Source organism: Neovison vison, chromosome 11 (genome assembly GCF_020171115.1).
Source record: "Neovison vison isolate M4711 chromosome 11, ASM_NN_V1, whole genome shotgun sequence".
In the NCBI taxonomy this organism is placed as follows: Eukaryota; Metazoa; Chordata; class Mammalia; order Carnivora; family Mustelidae; genus Neogale; species Neogale vison.
The window spans coordinates 121,249,633-121,272,130 of NC_058101.1; the positions used below are offsets into that span (position 1 = coordinate 121,249,633).

Consider the following 22,498-nt stretch of genomic DNA (forward strand, 5'->3'; position numbering starts at 1 on the left):
GGAATGACAGAAGTTTGGGAAGGACTCTGAGGCGATACTTATCAAATCTGGTCACGCCCACAGAGTACTGAAGAACTGCATCAAAACTAGGAATGTCAGACATCACCACAGTTCAACAGCTGTTCAGGTCATCAGAGGGCTGACTCCTCTCGTGGCTTCAGAGAATCACTTAGGGTGTTGAAAACAAGGTAACCAGTTTACCACCTACACGTTCAGGGTTTGCCTTGGGCAAACTCCTGGGAGTCAGGTCTTTGCGTTTCCAACTCCTCACCTATCCACATGCCCTTAAGCTACCACTTGCTTTCTTCGCTTTCCTCCATCAAATCCTACTGTAGATCCTTTATTCACACTATGGTACAAAGGCTCTGTAACTGTATGGTTTGCTACTGAACTCCCCAGTGTTTGATTTTTCACCTGGATCATAGCATAAAGGTGCAGGCAAGTTCTTTTTAGAATGTTCTAAAATTTCAGGCCCATTTCAGCAGGTAGGAAAGAATAAATTTTGCACATTAACAATACAGCTCAGAAAATAAATTCTCTTTCACAGTAGCTTAAGACCAGCCCAGCTGAGTCAGAACTAATGTGCTGCTTCCAATAAGGCCATGAAGTTGATATTTTTTCCTCTCATTTCATATATAAGAAAACTATCACTTCTAAGGGTACACATTCCTGTACCCTATGGTCTGGCTAGTATTTTCCAATTTATGATTAGAGAACCATGCATATAAGAATTACTTGGGAATTATTTGAAATTCAAATTCTGATGCATCCTCCAAACTTTAAAATCTCAGTGAGAGCCGGTGGCGTGTAAGCTTCTGAACCTAGAAACATCTCTCTGGGTCATCCCTATGCAAACGAATATTTGAGAAGTTCCACTGTCTATAGTGCCCCCCGCTTCAAGTCTACCTTTTATAACTTAGGTCAGAAATACTCAAAGCTATATTGCTACTCAGAAGATAAAAATTAAAATATGTGTCTGGCTTTTCCACCTTCTAAGTTTTAGACCTTTTAAAAAAATTTATCTCTGTAGAATTGCAGTTTGTTTAGCGATCCTAATTCAGTCAACAAGATAAATTTAAAAATGAGCAAGATAGTAAAAGAAAAGAAAGAAGGTAAAGACAAAAGGAACAGAGTATGTGGGAAAGTGTCTGGGGTACCAGGGACAGCACTTATGGGATTTTGGACAAAATGTGTAAAATCATTGGCTTCTACAGCCTTCTGTCCTTGCTCTTTTAAACACGTGTGTTTTAAGCGCATAGTTTTTTTTGTTGGTGGTGGTGGTTTTTTTTTTTTTTTTTTTTTTTTGTCGCTGAACAATTAATGCTCTGATGGTGACACCCACATGGACATTCTTGATCCTGTCTTCCCAGCAACTGCAAAATGTATCTTCTTTAACAGCTGAGGCCACCTGGAGAGTTTTGGAAATGAAAGAACATTCCTCTTCTAATCTAAAATGTTATATTTTAATTTGTTTTCATTTCTCAATAGAAATAATAAAGAAAAGAATGGTTAGGAACTTTGATATCTGCTGTTTTTTATATTTGACATCAACTGATAAAATACAAATTCTTTCTGGTCAATGAAAATGTCCTTTCTCACAAAATTCATTTTGGTCAAGGAGTCTGTGGGAATATGTCATCTAACTGCAGGAACAAAAAGTCATGTATCCATAAAAGTCTTAAACTTGAACCTCAGAACTGGAAAATAGCATGAGGTAACTGAAGAATAGAAAGTGCATTGTTTAATAAAAGCTGGTCCATGTGCCTGAAACCTCTCTAAATTTAAATAATGTATGTTCCAAATTTCTTTTTCTCAATTTTTTTTTCTCCACAGAACATACTTCTCATTCAAATATGATATAATATTTTCCAAATGGATCCCTAGCTTCAAAAGCACAGGTGGATGATGACTTACTACATAGTCCTTGAAACCATGTTTGTGAAAAACACTTAATGACATGGAAGTTGTTCCTGATACAATGTTAACAAGAAAAGGCAAGATGTAAAAACTGTGTGATTCCAATACTTTGTATATATACCTACCTGTATTTAGATGCATCTGTATTTTTAAAGTTCCTACATGTCTACTTATTTACACATTAAAACATAGCAAGAGCTCCCTGGCTTGTTTACTTTTGAAATATACATCCCCCCTTCTTATGTTCTATGTTCTAAATTGTATACAAAATGTTATAATTTAAAATACGATCTTAATAATATTTTAATTAAATTTTAATAACACCTTATACTGTTATACTTTTTTAAAGTTATTAAGAAAGTTTGCTTTAAAAATAAAATTTTAGGGCATAGTATTGGAGCTTCAATAACAGTAGTCCTAATATTAAAATTAGAGATTATTTTTGCAGAACTCCTGTGCAAATTTCTTTGTATATTTTAACATGTATGGAGATGAAAGCTACATCTTGATTCTTTGTGAGACAGAAGCACTATGAGGGTACACAGGGGAATATACTTCTCACTTTTTCTCATACTTCATAATGAAAAATTTCTGTCTTTCATTTTACATCCTAATAGCTATTGAAAACCTTATACACAGTCTATATTTTTAAACTTATACTCTTTTAAAAAATCATTTTGGGGGTGCCTGGGTGGCTCAGTGGGTTAAAACCTCTGCCTTCGGCTCAGGTCATGATCCCAGAGTCCTGGGATCGAGCCCCCAGGGAACTTACTTAAAAGCAAGTCCAGGAAACCAGTCCCAGGTAACAAAGCCCAAATACAAGAGCAGGTCAGGTCAGGTGGAGATAACAGCCCAAATGCAGGGATGAGTCGGGTCAGGTGGAGACGTCCGCCCAATCAGTAGAGCTCACATACCGTCTCTCTAGCTACCAAGGAGTGTGGGCCTGGCCTTTTGGGCACCAATTCTCATCAAGGTGATAGGCTAGTTCAAATAGCTACTATGGGGTGAACTGTAGTTCAATTGGCCACCCGTGTGTGACCTAGCATGACTGTGCAGCTTTCTCTGTGTGTTACAATCTCATTCGCCATCTGTGTGTGGCCAAGCCCAACCACATGGCCTTTGCTCTATAAAAGTTAGCCTGGAAAGCAGGGAGGGATTGCCCTCTCTGTAAGGGGCGGCCCTTACAAAACGGTCGGTTTGATTTTTGATGCTTGGCGCAAAATAAAGCTTTGCTTGACCTTTGCTTTGTATCAGTCTCGCTCTTTTGACCATGGACCCATTATTGGGGGACCCAACAATAAGAGAACTGACTTTGTGTTTAAGTGTCTAAGACATACTAAACATTCCAATATTATCTGTTGAATGAATGAATGAGATGGACTTTCTCCAAAGGTGATTGTCAGTAATTCATGTCACTCCTTCTACCAAGAGGTAGAACCAATTTTTAATCTCTTTTCATCTGAACTGCCCTTACAATTTACTTTGGACCAACGGTATGCAGTGGATGTGATGTTGTACCAGTTCTGGGCCTAACCCTTCACAGGCCTTAAGGCTTCCACGCTTACAGTGTTTCAGTCCCAAGATACTGTGTAAAAAATTCTGGTTAAAGAGAAAAGCCCTGTAGGACACAAGACTGCAGAGAGAAAGAGAGAGGCTCAGCCCACCATTAGCCATTTCAGCGGGCTGAGCGTCAGCAGCAGGCTTGGAAGGTAGCTCTCTTGGCTACGGCAGCTACATTAGATCATGGCAACTGATACCATGTCTTTGCCAAGCGCTGCGCAAATGCAGAATCTGAAACAGTTGCTCTTGGTTTTAAACCCAAAAGGTTGGACTGGCTTGCTATGTAGCAAGAGCTCCCTGAAACCGTCCCTGGAACCAAAGATTGGGGGCAGCCACAAAGAAACTCTAATGTAGAGCACTGGCTTTTTCCCAACAGTGTTGGACAGTCATGAGGAGACTATAAGAACCGGAAAAGCAACAAGAAAATTGCTATTAGTAGCTAGAGAAAGATCAGCCTGCAGAGCTTATTAAAACGTGATGGAAAAATTTGCAAGGCTATCGCCTGCCATTACTCAGAACGCAGAAAATGTTCGATGAAGCTAATTAGAAACTGTTCAGCTCTGAAGAAGAATTTAGAGAGACTTTAGTTGCCCCAGGACAGTGTCTCCAGCTGGTGAAATCTTCTCAAAGTAAGAAATGGCCCCAGGGCAAAGATAAAATCCAGGGTGCTGCCAGTAAAACATTACCTGAAGGTCAAGACCAGATGGTGGTCAGAGACTCATTAAAACCTCTGAAAGACTGAAGGTAGCACCTCACAGATTCTCTCAGCAATACAAAAATATTTAGAAAGAATCCTAAGATTATTCCATAAAACGCTGACTCATAGACCCCATAAGGCAGGACCTGATACACAGGGATTTATGGGTGTGACTTTGTTTCAGCAAGAGGATTACAATTTGACACTTCCAAGGTTTTTAAAGACATGGCACCTTGGGATAAAAGGGGTGGTACCAGTTCAAAATGAAAAAAGAAGTTTTGAGATCCCAACTTTCTATGCACAGAAGTGGCTGAGAAACTACTACAAAAGTGAACCATTTCTTGGGGGGTGGGGTGTGGGTAGAAGTCTTATGGAGCAAAACCAGTGTTCCAGAGAAGATCAAAGAGTAGAGAAGAGTCAAAGATTAAAGAACCAAGCCCTAACCTAGGCACATTTCCCACCTTCCCACTGCAGAAGAGGGGCCCTGAGAACATGTGTCCAGCAGGAGTTCAGAATTATGGATGGAAATCTAACCACAGTCTTTGCAGGGTGACAGGTATCATATCAGCTATTAAAAATGAGAAAACTAGTTAACTATCTGAAACAAGTTTTTTTAAGATATTGGACAGTAGTGCAAAAATGTGACCCTTGAGGGTATGGAATCAAATAAGATCAATCTTAGGATGACTCCAGCCTTGCACATCATCATGTGCTTGAGTGTGGGACAGGGATGGGAACCCTAAAAAGAGAACAGCAGTCTCACTCAGCCCAGGAGACAGAGATTACAGGTTGGAGAGGTTGAAGCAGCTAGCATTTGTGATGCAGACCATGAGAGAGGAAGAAGTTTTGTACAAAATGACTTCTTGAAATCTACCTATGTCTTCTTGAGTCTTCACCTAAATACCAACACGAGCCAGCAGAGGGCAACACTCTAAGGGGATAAACCCACAACAACTACCAGGGAAAGAACCACCATCAGGATTAACAGAGTATAAGAAAGAAATTCTTAAATGAGATAAAAATCAATGCTGCTAAAACTGATTCTTTTTAAGGTATAATGAAATTGATAACACATAAATGGCCTGATTAAGAAAAAAATGATGTGGGGCACCTGGGTGGCTCAGTGGGTTAAAGCCTCTGCCTTCAGCTCAGGTCATAATCCCAGGGTCCTGGGATGGAGCCCGGCATTCGGCTCTCTGCTCAGCGGGAAGCCTGCTTCCCCCTCTCTCTCTGCCTGCCTCTCTGCCTACTTGAGATCTCTCTCTGTCAAATAAATAAATAAAATCTTTTTAAAAAAATGATGTACTATGATTACTTTTGTGATATCAAAGGTAAAGGAGAGGACTTCACTAAAGAGTCTACAGACATTACAAAAAAAGAGAATATTATAAACAACTTTGTGATAATAAATTTGGAAAGTTATATGGAACAGGAAAATGTCATAAAAGAGACAAATTAACAAAAATGACACAAGAAGAATTAGCAAAGCCATTTCCAGAAACTTCCCCATGAGGATAACTTCAGGACTAGAAGAAATCATCAGTAAATTTTACCAAGGATTTATGGAGGGAAATGATATAAAATATACCTACTTTTTCAGAAAAATAGAGGTAGAGGGGACAACTAATGGGGGGGGGCAGAATTTCTCTGATAACAAAACTAGTTGAAGATACTGTAAGAAATCTATAGGTCAATACCCTTGATGAAGATAGGTCCCCAAATCCTTACCAAATTATTTGTAAGTCAGATACAACAAGATATAAAAAGAGTAATGCATCACAAGCAAATATGGCTTATCCTAGCAACATAAAGTTGGTTTGACATTTGAAAATAGAATAATGTAATTCAGGACATTAACATCACAAAAGGGAAGGATCAGATAATTTCTGCAATAAATGAAGAGAGAAAGGAATTCTATAAAATTTAATTCTCATTCATTATTGAGAACGTCGGCAAACTAGAAATAAAAGGACATTTTCTAACCTCATAAAGGTCATCTACAGAAAACCTATATACCATCACACCTACAGCAGTGAAAGACTGAAAACCTCCCTCTACCTACAAGAGAAGTATGTCCACTCACTACTTTGGTAGACAAGTTCTTAGCAAGTACCAACAGGCAAGAAAAACAAAAAAGAGGCTTATATATTGAAAAGGAAGAAACAAAACTCACGCTGTGTACAATCAACAAGGTTAGATTAGACTAATCCGAAGGGAACTACAGAAGTCTTGTTAGCACTAATAAATGAACGTGCCAAGTCTGTAGGATCAAAGATCTAGATATTAAAAAAAAAATCAACTGTATTCAGATAATAGAGCAGAGAGCAATTAGAAAATTAAATATTAAAAGCAATACTATTACAGAAGCCATCTGTAAATAGTTAAGGATAAATTTAACAAAATGGAGCAAGATCTGAACATTGAAAAATACAAATGTTGCTGAAGTGTAGAAAATCCTAATGAAATGGAGAGATGGGTCATGTTCACAGATTAGAAGCTTTCATATTTCTAAGATGTCAGTTTTCTCCTAGTTGATTTCTGGAGTCGATGAAATTTCAATCAAAATCCTCACAGACTGGGGCGCCTGGGTGGCTCAGTGGGTTAAGCTGCTGCCTTCGGCTCAGGTCATGATCTCAGAGTCCTGGGATCGAGTTCCGCATCGTGCTCTCTGCTCAGCAGGGAGCCTGCTTCCTCCTCTCTCTCTGCCTGCCTCTCTGTCTACTTGTGATTTCTCTCTGTTAAATAAATAAATAAAATCTTTAAAAAAAAAAATCCTCACAGACTTTTTGGTACAAATTGACAAGCATATGCTAAATATATATATATATATATTTTTAAGATTTTATTTATTTATTTGAGAGAGAGAGACAGTGAGAGAGAGCATGAGAGGGGAGAAGGTCAGAGAGCAAAGCAGACTCCCCATGGAGCTGGGAGCCTGATGTGGGACTCGATCCCGGGACTCCAGGATCACGCCCTGAGCCAAAGGCAGTCGTCCAACCAACTGAGCCACCCAGGCGTATATATTTTTTTAACTGGAGAAGTAAATGACCTAGAACAGGCAAAACAATCTTGAGCAGGAACTAAGTTAAGGGATTTACTCAACTTGATTTCAAGACTTTACAGCTGTGGTGATTTTCTCTAAAAATAGCCAATCACAAATCTTCCTCCTCTTTAAGTGTTTGCCCCTCTTTCCACCAAGGGGCGGAGTTTATTTCCCTTATCCATAAATGTAGGCTGGCCTGTCTTGTGACTTGCTTTGACCAACAGACTGCACCAGAAATAATACTGTCCTCTGGACCTAGGACTTGTGAGGCTTACAAACTGCCATCTTCATTTTCTTGGAACCCTGAGGTATCATGTCGCTAAGTCTGACTAATCTGCTAGAGATAAAGGCCATGTGCAGAGCAGCTATTTGAGATGTTAGATTCATAGAGAGGTGGTGGGGAGGGGGAAGGGGAGGGAAGGGGTCGCAGACAGGGGGGAGGGCATTTGAGAGGAGGGGAAGGGAAGGAGGAGAGCAAGCCAAACAAGGTCCAAGCAGCCTCCAGCCATGTCTGCCATCTCGGACAAGGCTCAGGACATCGGAATAAAACCATCCTGGATTCTTCAGACCTAACTGATCTCATGAATCAACTAATGTGCAGGAGAAAGGAGCTCATCCTGGCCAACTCCTGTCCAAACTGCAAAACCATAAACAATAACCGGTTGTTATTACTTAGGTCACAAATTTCTGGCATGGTTTATTACACAGGTGTAGAAACCTGAAACACTGAATGACTGAGCAAATGAAGGACACTCTCCTTTTCTTCACAGGATGCTAGCAGCATTACCATATTGTGCTAACATTTAAACAACCGGTTGTTATTACTTAGGTCACAAATTTCTGGCATGGTTTATTACACAGGTGTAGAAACCTGAAACACTGAATGACTGAGCAAATGAAGGACACTCTCCTTTTCTTCACAGGATGCTAGCAGCATTACCATATTGTGCTAACATTTAAATATTCTCCAACTCTTTTCCTTAGGTTTTCTAGTTGACAGGTATCTTCTGTAATTATTCTTTAGAAATTAAAAGATAAGGAGATTTTTATGTAGCATGAAATGATCAGGTAATTAAAAGATCTGTCAGATTAAATTTCTGATTAAAGAAGTTATGGATGCTTATGGAATCACAATATTTAAAAAAATTACTAGTTTCAAAAAAAACAAAACAAATCACTAGTTTTCCACAAAATCAATGTTTATCTTTTGTTACATTTTCTTCAATCTATTTATGCACTAATGTACTTCATATAAAAGAAAATAAATGCTTTTTTACAAGTAAGATAATATTTTCTATAAAGATTGTACACTATTTCATTGTCAGCTCAGTTATTAAGAACATGATTTGGAGATAATTGCTTACAGGACATATCTTTTTTTTATAGGATCTTAAAACTTATAAAATATCCCTCCCTTCCCTCATATTAGTGAGATTCTTGTTATAAGAACCAAATCGTAAATGCCTACAGCAAAATAATTTTTAATAAGTATACTTTTCTATAATGTCATCTGCATATAGAATAGGCTATATATAAGAAAAAAAGCCTTTGGAACGTATCGATGTCACATGAAGTTCATTGTAGAAGGTGATGTTTATCCCATTATATGATATTTTATTATGAGGATCCCACTGACAAATTTCTTTTAATTTTGGAAATTGAAAGAATTTTAAAAAATCAAAAATTACATTTCTTTTAGATAAACCATTGTGTATATCCTGTGAATAGGCCTGAATTTATAACTACTGTTTAGATTTTCTTTTTCAAAGTACGGAATAAGATATGGGGCTCCCCTGCCAAAGGATAGCTGTATTTTTTTTTTTTAAAGATTGTATTTATTTATTTGACAGACAGAGATCACAAGTAGGCAGAGAGGCAGGCAGACAGAGAGGAAGGGAAGCAGGCCCCCTGCTGAGCAGAGAGCTGGGCAGACTCAGGGCTCTGATCCCAGGGTTCTGGGATCATGACCTGAGCCAAAGGCAGAGGCTTTAACCCACCGAGCCACCCAGGCGCTCCAGTAGCTGTATTTTTGAAATTTGCTCTCCAACCTTGCTTTTGATTCATTTCTTTGCCTCCACATTTAATTTTTATCTTTCAGAGACAAATTATGAATGCCTATAAACTGTCCGTAATACCTTTTGTAAACAGGTAGGATTTTAATCAATTTAATTGATCATATCTTACTTTTCCAATCAGTGTTTTTCCAAAATTTTAATAACTGCATAACATTTTATTATATTAATGCACTATTAATTAATTAACCATACTCCACTGCTAGAGATAATAGACTAGTGTTCATTTTTTACTTCATAAAGATTATAATAAGCAACTTTGCACTTCAGTTGTTTTCCACAGATCTGGTTTTTTCTAGAATGAGAATTTCCTGCTAAAATAGTCTTGAAACATGTTACTAAATTTCTTTAGAAAGATTAAAATCATTTGCATTCTCACCACCAGGGTGCCTACCTTAACATACCTTGCCAGCATTGAATATTGCCATTGCTCAAGATTTTGTTAATGTGACTACTGGGAGGGCATTAAATGATTTAATGTGCATTTCTTGGATTAACAGCAAAAGCCCAAATTCCCCAAAATGCTTCCTTTGTCTTGCAGCACGTATTCAAGTGTCTTCTTGTCTGTCTGTTCCATAGATCTGTGTCTATCCATGTACTAATTCTATGTTTTCAAAGAGAAAAATACTTAGTATGCAACTTTCAATTTTCAAGAACAAGATAGTTCTTATCCACAACACCAATACTGAGAATCTCTTCCAAGGAAAAAATCCAAAAATAGAAAATATTTATGTAAACTGTTATCCTCTACAACATTATTTATAGTAGTGATATATGTGATGACATAAATGTCCCAACTGTTGAAATAGTTATGAAACCATATACTTACAGAGTGAAATATTAGATATGAAAATCATGCTTATGGAGGTTGCCAACCATTAAATATTCAGTTAAAATATATTGTAATATTGGGGTATTTCAAATATTAATATGAAAAATACCTGCTACATTATGCTAAATTGATAATATTAGGATAAAAAATATTATTTTCAACTAATTAAAAAAGTGAAGAGAAGGAGGTAACTTACAAAATATTACTATAAGTATTTAACTCTTAATTAGTGGAATTATGGATATTTGTTTATATGCTCTTTCCTGGAACTTCCATTATTCCCTGAATTTCATCATGCTATACTGCTTGTTCACTTGTAAATCTACTCTAGGTGAAGGCAAAACTATATATTTAAAAATACAATGCTTTTATAATTATTATTATTAAAAAGAGTTATTCTAATTCCACTGCCTAATCCCAATCTCTGCTTATTAATACTTTTACTATCTCTTAGCTGAAAGAATTAGAAAAAAAACACTGAACAGAAGACTCCTAATTTAAAAGTTCAGTTTTCTGATGCAAAAGGTTAACACGGTATTAAATTAGGACCAAAGCAAATGAATATACGATCAGGTTTTCAGAGGAACAGAAAGTATCGAGGAGAAGGACATCTCAAGTGTTAAATTTTTTACTCTAAATTAGTAAAAACAATCCACCCTTGTGTGTGGCTATATAATCTGTATTCTAAAACCATTATAACATAAATTAAGGTTCTATGGTCTCAGCTCGCTACATTCTTTCTATTCAATTTGGATTTCTCAGGGCAGAATGATTAGTGAGATCTTGAACTCTACCTGTCAAATGACGGCTTCTCTCCACAGTCAAAGGCATCCTGGAGCTCCTTAACAAGGTTAGCCTGGCCTGGCAGCCGGAAGAGACCCTCTTCTTTCAGCCCCCTTTGTCGGATAAAGTCCACACACTGCTCCACCAACATTGGGGCCAGACGATTCCCATATCTCTTCTCATAACGGACAGTGTCCTCCAGCTTCTGTCCGAAAATGCCTGGAGAAACAAAGGATCACAGTGAATTTGAGGAATTTCTATCACCCCACCTGGTTACTTTAAAAAAAAAAAACAAACTAACTCAATATAAAGGGAAAACAAAAACGGAAAGGCTGGCAAGCATTTTACGATGGGGACTTCACATTTTTACAGAATCAAATCCACACTACACAATTCTTTGAAGGAAAAGGCTTTGCCTTATGCTGCCCTTCCCCTCTAATACTCCATATTTAGCCCCACACCGAATAGACACGTGAAGTCGGAGATAGCCACCTTGATAAAAGAGACACTGTAATGAATAAAAGTTTGGTTTTGGGTTTTCTTTTTCTCCCACTTGGGAAAGGAATCGTATGGAAGAAATATTCTGCAGAGAATAGTCAAATTCTACTTTTTGCTACACTTGAACTTTCTGTCCAATTATCATTTAGTGTAACTGTTGCTCATTTCTCTGTTCACCTTTTGTTTTCAAACAAGCAATGATGCCACGATTGTAATCAAAGTGATAAAACCGGGTAAAAATGCCCAGAATCTTCACCTGCCTGAAATATTTCAGGCTGCAATAGTTCATTTTCTATGAAATATTTATTTTATATTATTTATTTAAATAAATTACTTAAATATTTATTTTCTATTATTATATTACTTTTGTTGAAAGGGAAAAATCTGACTCATGAAGTAGTGCCTATACCAAAAGCGAGGCGGCAGAATCCCAGCAATTTGCCCCTGACAGATGGGAAAGCCTCCTTTATCACACACTGTCTAGAACTGCCAGCCCACAGTAGTGTTTTAGCCAGTTTTAATCAGTCTTATGAATGATTTTTAAATAACCACAAAGAATGAATTCCTTGTTGCGTGCATTTGGGGCTGAACATATCCACTATTCGTGCCTGGAACCCCGCTGATTAACAAACAATTCCTCTAGTGGTGGGTGTGATAGCTTCAAGGTTCACCTGTAGCGGGCGTGGGAGCGCTGGTCAGGAGGGCGCTGAGAGCCTACAGTCGCAATGGAGTGGGGGCTGTGCTGGTGGAGGGAGTGTTCCTACTGATGATGAACAGGTAACTGGGCTGGAAATGGAGGCCATGAAGGCTGCTTGGAAAGGACTGGGCCCTTTCAATATGCTAGCCCCCAAAGCAGCTTTAGACACCAAGGAAGACCCTAAATTTGTCCCATCTGTCCCCAACAAGCAAAGAGTGGGCTGCATCTAGGAAGAAGACAAATAGTGCTCTCATCTCATGTGGTTCTGGCGGCACAAAGGTTGAGACCCAGCGATACCCTAACTGTGGAGTTCATCCCAAGCTGGTGCCCCACCAAGTAGGCCCACTGAGCCTTTACCTAACTTACTCAAAATGTGCTGTAAACTTTCTTCTTTTTAATAAAGAATAGACATTGTATTGGCTTCTTCTCTCAGAAAGAAAGAAAGAGAGAGAGAGAGAAAGAGAGAGGAAGGAAGGAAGGAAGGCAGGCTCTAAATATATTAATACCAGGTGGTAGCTTGGCAAAAACGATTCGCCTACGAGAAAAAAAATGGGGAAAGCCCAAGCAATTGTCACTCCAGTGTTCCCAAATGGGATGAATCACTAAACAGTTTTAATGGTCTAATGGTTTCATAAAAGGGAAAGAAAAATTAGTGTTGCATGTTGAAATTATGTGTGACTCCAGAATACTTGGGGAATTATTTCAAAAATACTAGGTTAAGAATTGAACAATAAAAAAAATGTTTTACCTCCCTATCTATAAAATAATTTACTTATGGATTCAGCAATGCAAAGCCATCACACTCCAAGCAATGAACAACTGCAACCGAAGAGAAAATTTTTAGGCCTGGTAGAAACAATAAGACAACAACAAACCAAACTATTTAACACCTGATATCAAATCTAGTATTAAGGGAATTCATGTATTCACTTTAGGAAAAAATGTTGAGTGAACTAATATATAGATAGCAATATATATAGAAATATATAGAAAGCAAAATATATAGAAATATATAGAAAGCAAAATATAGAAATATATAGAAAACAATATATAGAAAGCAAATATATATATATAGAAATATAGAAAGCAAAATCAGAACATGGCATCTTCTAAGGGCAGGAAAATTAATGTAGGCAGCAGGTCTGTTTAGCTAAATTTGTAGACTTTGGAACAAGTAGTTTCTTAATGGTGTGTCAAAAATAGTTTGCTAACTCAACATTCATACCCCCATTTTCTTTTGTCATTTCCATTTTAGGGACTGGAAAATTAAATACCCCTCCCACTTTTTAAGAAGACTTCGGAGTCTTTAGGAAGATTTTTGGTTTTGTTTTTGATGAAAGAGAGAGACAGCTAGAATTGCCAATCACTCCATTTTTCTACCATGAACTTGGTCATGCTATCTGTTGATCTAAGAGTTGTCTTTTGACTATTAGATAAGCAATCATGAGGGAAAGATTGAAAGATTCAGAGACAATGGGGATGAAATTATTGAACCACTGACCTAATACCAGCAGCACATTCTTTATGATTTTTTTTTAAATGTGAGAAAAATGCATATTTACCCATTGTTAGCTGTGTTTTCTGTTGGTTGCAACAACACCGCATTCTAACCATGCAGTGGTAATGATGACTTTGAAGATATTTTAGTATTTTAATAACAAAGCTTGAAAACTGATTATGAATGGAGAATACTGACTCTTTTTCTGTGGAGTTCTTTGATGCTTATTTGCCTGAGAAATTCAGATTCTATGATGCCAAACTTAAGAAAATAGCCTTTCAAAGGCACTAACCATTTATTTTTATAAATAACAATATTAATATCTGGGAATACATCTTATGTATCTGTGTTTTTTTGCTTATTATTTTAGATTGATAAATATATTATCTAAAGTTTCTCTCCAAATCCAGCAGAAAACTGACTAAAGATATTGCAACTCAACATCTATGAACTGTGTGCTGCAAATGAGAATCAAACTTTCAAGATTTTGTTCTATACAGTAATAAAAAACAGTCAAACATTCTTTTAAAATTCCCAGAATTTCTTTTTTCCCAACAACTTAGGGACATGATAAAGTAAGGAGTAAGCTTTGCTTTATGGCTACTTTGGTTTTTTTCCTTCCTTCTTTCCTCCCTCCCTCCCTCCCTTCTTTTTTTCCTTCCTTCATGTATATACAGCTTTGTGTTGTGGTAAGAATTTACCTAAGTACAGCAGGAGAGACACCTGGATGGCTCAGTCAGTTAAGAATCTGCTTTTGGTTTGGGTCGTGGTCCCAGGGTTCTGAGATTGAGTCCCACACCAGGTTCTTTGCTTAGCAGAGAGTCTGATTCTCTCTCTGCCAGCCACTCCCCTTGCTTGTGCTCTCTCTCTCTGACAAATAAATAAACAAAATCTTAAAAAAAAAAAAAGTATAGTAAGAAACCAAAACCCCAAAGCCCTAACATCTTTCCATTTAATTTTTACTAAGTCTTTATTATGTACTAAGTACTTGACATATATTCTCTTATTTTAATAATAAATATATAAGATAATTGTCTTATACATGAGGAAATTGGGACTCAGAAAGGTTAAATTTATAGCTCAAGGTTAGTTACACAACACCATGTGTCAGAATGGAAGTCCACATTCAGATTTATTCAGCCGTAAAACCTGTTCCCCCATTCCCAAATACCAGTACTCTTCCTTCTTATTTAATCATAATGATTATATGTCCTCATTTTCTAGTAATTTAACATATTAGTAAACTCTAAAAACAAATAAAATAGAGTTCCTTTTCTGTGCTCTAAAAAGTGATAATAGCAAAGATGTACTTATCTATGTCAGGTGTGGGTACAAGTGGTTTATCAGCATTTCTTTCATTTAAAACTCACACTACTTTATGAGGTGGGCACTACTATTGTACCACAGAGAAGACAAGCACAGAGAAGTTAAGTGACTTGCTGAATGTCACACAGCTAGCTGGAAGTGATGGACCTGGGATTTGTTCAAGGCTCTTGGATTTCAGAGCCACACTGTTTGATACACAATACTGTGAGGTGCGCACACTCTGAGGGAGAAACCTGCTGCTTACTAGCTTTCTGACCTGTATTTCTGTTATCAAGCTAGCAGGAGTAATTTTTGCTAAGAAAATGCAGATTTGGAGGAAGATCAGAAAAAAAAAAAACAGAGATGGAGAAAACATGATTATCTTCTATGTGCTATCCAAGGAAATGATTCTCTTTATGTGAACAGCTATGTCTGTTTAGCAATATAATATCTAAGGGAGTGAAAGCATGTAGATGTTCGCTACACATGCTTAGAGATTCCTGTGGAAAATTGATAGTTTTCTGCTCCAAGTCTGGTCTTGCAAAGAATTAGTAAGTGATTGTAATAGATGTATACTTCCTATTTTGTAGCATTGGAAATAGAATGTCCCAAACATCTCTGTCTTACAACAGCAGATGTGAATTACTGTCCTATATGAGCTTTTTTTTTTTTTTTTTTTTTGCATGGAAGTTCAGGGAGAAATTTTTTAGAGCTGTTTTGTTTAGTATTTTCATTGAGGAAGCAGTGAAACTTCAAATTTTAAGATTAACAAGAAAGCATGAAATTCATGAGCCTATCCCCAACTAGCAGCATGGGGAAAAGGACACATTGACTAGTAGATGATTAACAAGAATATACTCTGTGATGTGAGTCATGCAAATGGTTCTAGCTATGTCCACTTAAATTCCCAGGGAGGTTGCATACCACCTGACGACGCCATCCCTGGAATTTCTAGGTGACCAAAGTACATCACGTGTGCTTCCCTTGGAAATACATTGATGGTGTCATAAAACATCACCAAGGAGGTGACTTTTCACAGGGCTAAGAAGGTAAATTACACAGATGATTTTATTATACCTGTGGGAGGCTATTCCAACTGGAGAGAGAGAAAGAGATCTAAATTTCCTTCAGGATTTGTGAGGTTCCTGTTTTACGTGTGATTTATACCCTCAATAGCTAGAGGCAGCCTGTGAAGTTAACTGAGTGTGATCAGATAAATGTATTCATATTCCACCGATCTTAAATATGAATAAACAAACACAAAGCCAAACCTTCCTGGATTTTCTCTGCCTTGCAATTATTTACTCTTTTTGCTCCTTGGTTCCCACTTAAGTGTAACTCTGGCTCCAGGTCATCACTTTCTGGCCTTTTGCCAATTTGGACTCTGACACTGTCATTCTACTAAAAGAACTTTTTCTATAGTCATTGGCAACTTCCTAGTTGCCAAATCACTGAAAGTCAAATTTACTTTTTGTATTACGTCATGCCTCATGCCCTGAAACTGTCACGCTTCTTCTTGACACTTCTCATGTGTTACATAGTTCCTGCCTTCCAGAATACTCCATCAATCTCCTTCTTGACTGTACTACTTACTACATTCTTCTCATAAATTTGTTGGTCCTCTGGGTTCTGTCCTCAGCCCTATTTTTATGCTACTTGACACAATTTCTTTGGTTGACTACATTTAATCTCACTGTCTGCCAGTAATTCCCAGACCTGTATCTCAATTTGGGCCACTCTTATGATCCTTGGCATTGGATTTCTAAGTGCCCATTAGACCCCTCAACATGGATGTCTCAAAACTTTCCCAAACTCAGAATTTCTAAAATGAAGTCACCTTTTTTTTTTAAGATTTTATTTATTTATTTGACAAAGAAAGATCACAAGTAGGCAGAGAGGCAGGCAGAGAGGGAGAGGGAGAAGCAGGCTCCCTGCTGAGCAGAGAGCCCAATGCGGGGCTCAATCCCAGGACCCCGAGATCATGACCTGAGCCGAAGGCAGAGGCTTAACCCACTGAGCCACCGAGGCACCCCAAAGTAAAACCTGTCCTACTTCCTGCAAGTGTTTTGTTTATCAGTTCCAGTTATACTCCTGAACATTTGAAGTGCTATCTGAGAGTCAACCCAGATTCCTCCTTCCTTCACGAGCCTCACTTAGTCATCACCTGAGTCCCTTCCAAACTCACTGTCACTACGTTAGGCTAGATCCTCAACATTTCTTAAGTGATTTTTTCAAGAGCAGAGTATCTACCTCAGGCAAGTGCTGCCATAGTGATCTTCACAATGTTTAAATTGGATCATGACATCCCTTCGCTTCATTTCTTCCAGTGGGGCCCACCGGCCAACCGAACTCTTTTTCATGCAATACAAAATCTCCACAATCTGATCTCTGCCTCTTTATCAACCATTCAATCAAGAAACGTTTAGATGGTGCCCACTGTGTGCCAGGCCCTGCGCCATATCCACCCTTGTTTCTACTATTTGCTCACAAACAACATGCTCTCCATCTGCACTGGACTACTAGTTGTCCCATAAGTGCAACACGTCCCAGCGTATCTTCATGCTTCCTTCTGGAAGGAGGGTTTTGCCATCATGAGTCATTCTAGGCAAACTTACTCTGCAAGATTCAACTCATATCATCTCCTCTGTGAAGTCTTGACTAACATTCCCTCATCACTCCAGACCCAAAGCTTGCTAGGTTTCTGCTTTGGCTTCTTAGCATTGCTTTGTAATTATTTATTTAGATGACTATCTACACTGGACTGCTCTCTCTAACCACTCAAAAGAGGATTGTACTTTTAGAATCGCTACAGTAAAATAATTACTTTACATTATAAATAATGTTGGATCACAGCTGTAGACCATATGTCTAACCATTAAATGTCAGAGAGGGGTAGGAAAATTTCCCAAGTTGCCACAGACACAAGGACTGAACTGGCCAGGTGCCAGATTGGAAGGTTTCCACAGCTCAGACCCCATTCTACCATGGTACTATGGTCTGAGGGTCCTTGTCCCCTCCAAATTCCTGGGTTGAAAACCTACTGCCTGAGATGATGGTATCAGGATGGGGCCTTCGGGAGGCGGATACCTCATGAGGGTGGAGCCCTCTTGAATAGGATGAGTGCCTTAGAAAAGGGCTCTAGAGACCTCTCTAGCGTCTTCCCATTCTGTCGCTTGAAAATACAGGAAATTGATAGTCTGCAACCCAGAAAAGAGCTTTCACCAGAACCTAGCCATACCGGCCTGATCTCAGACTTCCAGCCCCCAGAACTGTAAGAAATAAATTTCTGTTGTGTATAAGCTACATAGTGGATGCCATTTTGTTCCAGCAGCCCGAATGCACCAAGACAGATGGACAAACTCTCTTGCTTATGTCCCTGGAACTTATTGCCAGAGTGGGTAAGGATTGCGTGCTCCATAAACATTTGTGGGATTAATGTGTGCATTAAAACAAAATACTTCTCACTTCTTCAGTTGTGGAAATAAGTGAATAACTCCAATGTAAAATGACACTCATCAATTATTTTCAGGCTGTGACACTGATTTCTACAAAAACTTGAAAGCAAAAAAGTCTGTGGTATGCTTGATGAAAAGCCAGAAATTAAACAACTTTTCCTCTATTACTCAAATTCTCTGCTGTCATGATTTCTCAGAGTTCCTGTCCTTTTCCTCCTGTAGATCACATACTAAGCTATATAGAGAACTTGCTTTTACTTATCCTTCTGCTTACTGCAATCCTGCTAGCAGAATCAATCTTGATATCACCAGGATTATAATAATTTTTAATTAAAAATGAACATTCACCCATAATAAATAGACAAATCAAAATAAAAGACATCCAATTTAGTACAGAACTAAGAAACAAAGAGCCCAAGTTTACTTAAGTCTGTCACCAATACTTTCTAAGCAACCAAAAAATCTTATATGGATAGAAATCTTTTAATCCCAGAAGCTCCAAATCTATAAAAGCCAGTGAATGTTTGGAAGAGTCTTGATTCTTTTTGTAGTCAGAGTGGAGAAGGAGGGAGAAAAAGAAAGGCTTGGCAGAACTCAGAGGTGTAATAATGCCAGCACAGCGGCCTGGATCTCAGACCAGCAGACATCATTTATTTCTAGACACCAAGCTATGCGATTTGCATGTATTTTCTTATTTGAGACTCCAAGTGTTCTGCAAGAAGGTCTCCCTTCTACAAAGATGCTAGGTGATCTGGAGTCACCCATTTAGAAAGTGGCAGATCTGAGATACAAACACAGGTCTATACAACTCTTAAAGTCTTCCTTTTCCACTATGTTATATTAGTTCAATTCAGACATATTTTTCTTTTCACAGGTTTGCTGAGCACTCTTAGGATAACACAGAAGAAAATGTCTAAATCTGATTTCTATCTAAATGATTAAATCTGATTTTACACAGTTCAGATGAATCACTGCCTTTCCAGATAAGCCCATAGTCGGTCTTCTGTTCATGGGCTCTTCAGTCTTCCTATACACTTTGTTGTACTGCTTACCACAGAGTAATTGCTTATGTCTATTTATCCTCAAGGAGTGTGTGAACACACAGATTCAAGGCAACCTGTTTCGTTTGCCTACTCGTCTCCAGAGCCACTTGGTAGGTGCTCCATAAAATTTTGATATTATGAAGTAATGAGCTACTCATTTATAGCACCATTTAAAATTATATTAATTTGAGAAGAGCCTGGGTGGCTCAATGGGTTAAAGCCTTTGTCTTTGGCTCGGGTCATGATCCCAGTGTCCTGGTATCGAGCCCCGCATGGGGCTTTCTGCTAAGCAGGGAGCCTGCTGACTGCCACCCCCCCCAACTCCGCCTGCCTCTCTGCTTCCTTGTGACCTCCATCTGTCAAATAAATAAATAAATAAACAAATAAACTCTTCAAAAAAATTAAATTAATTTGAATAGTAACATCCTACTGGACAAATCTATTTCAAATACGAATTACAACATACACAAATGACAAATATGATTACACCATTCACAACATACAATAAACTTTAAAGAAAATGTTAGTTTTATTCAACCATGTCACAACCATGACAAAGGTAACCTATTTGAACTCAACCGCCTATGGATCAGTAGGAAAAGGTACATAATAATACTGTCTTTCATCAGTTTGCAATAAACCTTGAATCCTTGATTGACTAGACCTATTGCCATTCTTCGCTCTGGGAAGAAGTAAATATCTATCTATCTATCTATCTGTCTCTCTCTCCATCTTTTACTACAAATGTATATAAAGCACTTTAAAATGGCTATGAAGATAAGATGGCTGGGTAGCAACATAAAAGAAATATAAGAACTACACAGAAGGCTTGGGTAAAGAGAAGGCTTGCTGAAAAATGGAAGTCACCAATGCCTAGAAGGAAGCATAAAGTATGAACAGAGCAGAAAGGGTGTCATAGCGTAGGGAAAGAAAGCAAACAGGTGGCATAGGAGTGTGTTTAGGAGTGTGTTCCCATGTGTTTAGGGAAGAAAGAGTGGGATAGTCTGGAGACCTGGGAGTTTATTCTCCAGGGAATAGATGGACTTGGTTAGAAAGACTTGCTAATTACATGAAACTGTTGGGACTTCCTCTCGGGAGCAGTAAGGACTCATAAAAATACTCGAGCTGTGGGACGCTTGAGAAAACTCTTTCAGGAACACCAGTTGGTCGGTGCTTTACAAACGGCTTGTGTGTCATGGGAATTCATGAAGAACATTAGGGTGGAAACAAGTGAGCATGGATGCTGTCTTGAAGAGCTTCTTCCTAGGTTAGAATAAGTGGTGTGCAGGGTCCCTGGTGGCTCAGTCGGTTAAACGTCTGCCTTTGGCTCAGGTCATGATCCCAGGGTTCTGGGATCGAGCCCCGCATCGGGCTCCCTGCTCAGCAGGAAGCCTGCTTCTCTCTCTGCTGCTCCCTCTGCTTGTCCTCCCTCTCTCTCTGTGACAAATAAATAAAATCCTCCAAAAAAAAGTAAGTTGTGTGCATGAAGCAATAAAGGCATAGGGAACTAAGGTGAAAGAAATTGAAATAGAGCCTATAAAGGAAGAAGCAAAAGTACATGGCTACTATCTGGTTAGAATGTAGAGAAAAGCTCTAGAGAATTAATGATGGCTTATCTGTAAGAGGAAAGCACCTCAGGAAAACAAACAAAAAAACCTAACAAAACAATATACAGTTACAGTTGAAAATTTTACCTCAGTGTGTCCTGTGAGCATAACAACCTTAAATCAGTGAGCGAGCCTACATGACTAGAAATAAACACTAACATTCAGGAACTAAGATAGTATGAGCCTGAAGGTAATCAAAAGTTTGGTTATGCTTCCCATGTTAGATATTAGTCTTACAGAGGTAAAAAGAATTGCATATATAGTTTCAAAATCAAGAGGGTCAAAATACACTGACTGGACTCATTCTCTCTCCAGAACACAAGTCTAAGCCCTGCCATCCCCGACTTCCTGCCTAAGAAAGGTTTCTCAGTTCCTAGATTTTTCAAATCACTGGGAAACCATTTTCAGTGATCTCTTTGAGTATCCAAACGAAGAAATGGAGAGATGAAAAGGACAGTAAAGGACCAAAGGATCTGGAAGGAAAAACAACCCTGAGAAGTCAGTCAGGGCCTGCCCAGCCCGCAGGTTCCACGACCACCAGACCTCAGGAGACTTGAACGCAACTCCACACTTCATTCTGAGGGCATTTCTAAAGCTGCAAGTCTCCTCTTCCGTGGGTCTACCCTCGGGAATAGTAAAAAAGGTGTTTCAAATGTGGGTCAGGAAAAGAGGACGCATCAACGCCCTTTTTCACGGTGCTTTTCTGTGAATCATGCGCTCTCCCTTTTGCTTTCATTGCAATGACTTAAGCTGATGCTCTCCAGCAGGCTTGATTGAGAAATGCAGGAACTAACGCAGGAACCAACGCAGAAACGGGTGCACTTCTTAAACTACTTGAGTACCCAGGACATTAAACAAAGCACAAAAGAACACTCTCTTCTTAAGATAGCATGGTTTGGGGAGCCGGGATTGAAAAGAAAAGTCCATTCTTTTCAGTGCAGGACCTTAAATAAAGATGTAAACAGCCCAGTGAGTCAGGCCCTTTCTCGCTGGAGTGATTAGCCCTTCGCAAAGGGAAGCCGCTTCTCTCCCAGAGCCTCGCTGCACAACTGTGGTCCCAGCTGCGGGGGAATGAGAGCGGGAGCCTGCTGTGCCGCCCACTCTGGCGAAAGGGGAAGGAGACTTAAAAGAGCTCCAAGCTTCCTGCTTCTCCTCTCCCTTATGGTTCTGACAGAAACCAGAATACAGTTTTGTAAATTAGAAATCTGTTAATCCTTGACCCGCATGCTGAACATTCCTCAGATTGCTAAGACTGCATAGGACAGGACAATAGTTTAAAAATAACCCACAGGAGATGATAGGTGGAAGCTGTTCCCCAGTCCTGTGGGAGCCATTTGCCACCGGGATTCTCTCCGAGGGCACTGCCTTCCCTCTTCGGTATTTAAGGAGAAAAGGAAGAGGGCACAATGCATAGCAGTGGTGGGCAGGATTCTTGTGGCTATGCTCTGCTCCACTAACGGAGAGAGGGTGGAAAAGGTCAAAAACACCTTG

General features: G+C 38.7%; 1 protein-coding gene across 7 annotated transcripts in view; it reads right to left on the minus strand.

Moving 5' to 3' along the window:
- Window positions 1-22,498, minus strand: part of ARHGAP24 (Rho GTPase activating protein 24) — a 516,663-nt gene that overhangs the window by 47,619 nt on the left and 446,546 nt on the right. For all 7 annotated transcript variants that reach the window (XM_044224604.1, XM_044224606.1, XM_044224609.1 and 4 more), the window contains one exon: window positions 10,916-11,123. In XM_044224604.1, the coding sequence (XP_044080539.1) occupies window positions 10,916-11,123 (208 nt within the window). The remainder of the gene's footprint in view (window positions 1-10,915; window positions 11,124-22,498) is intronic.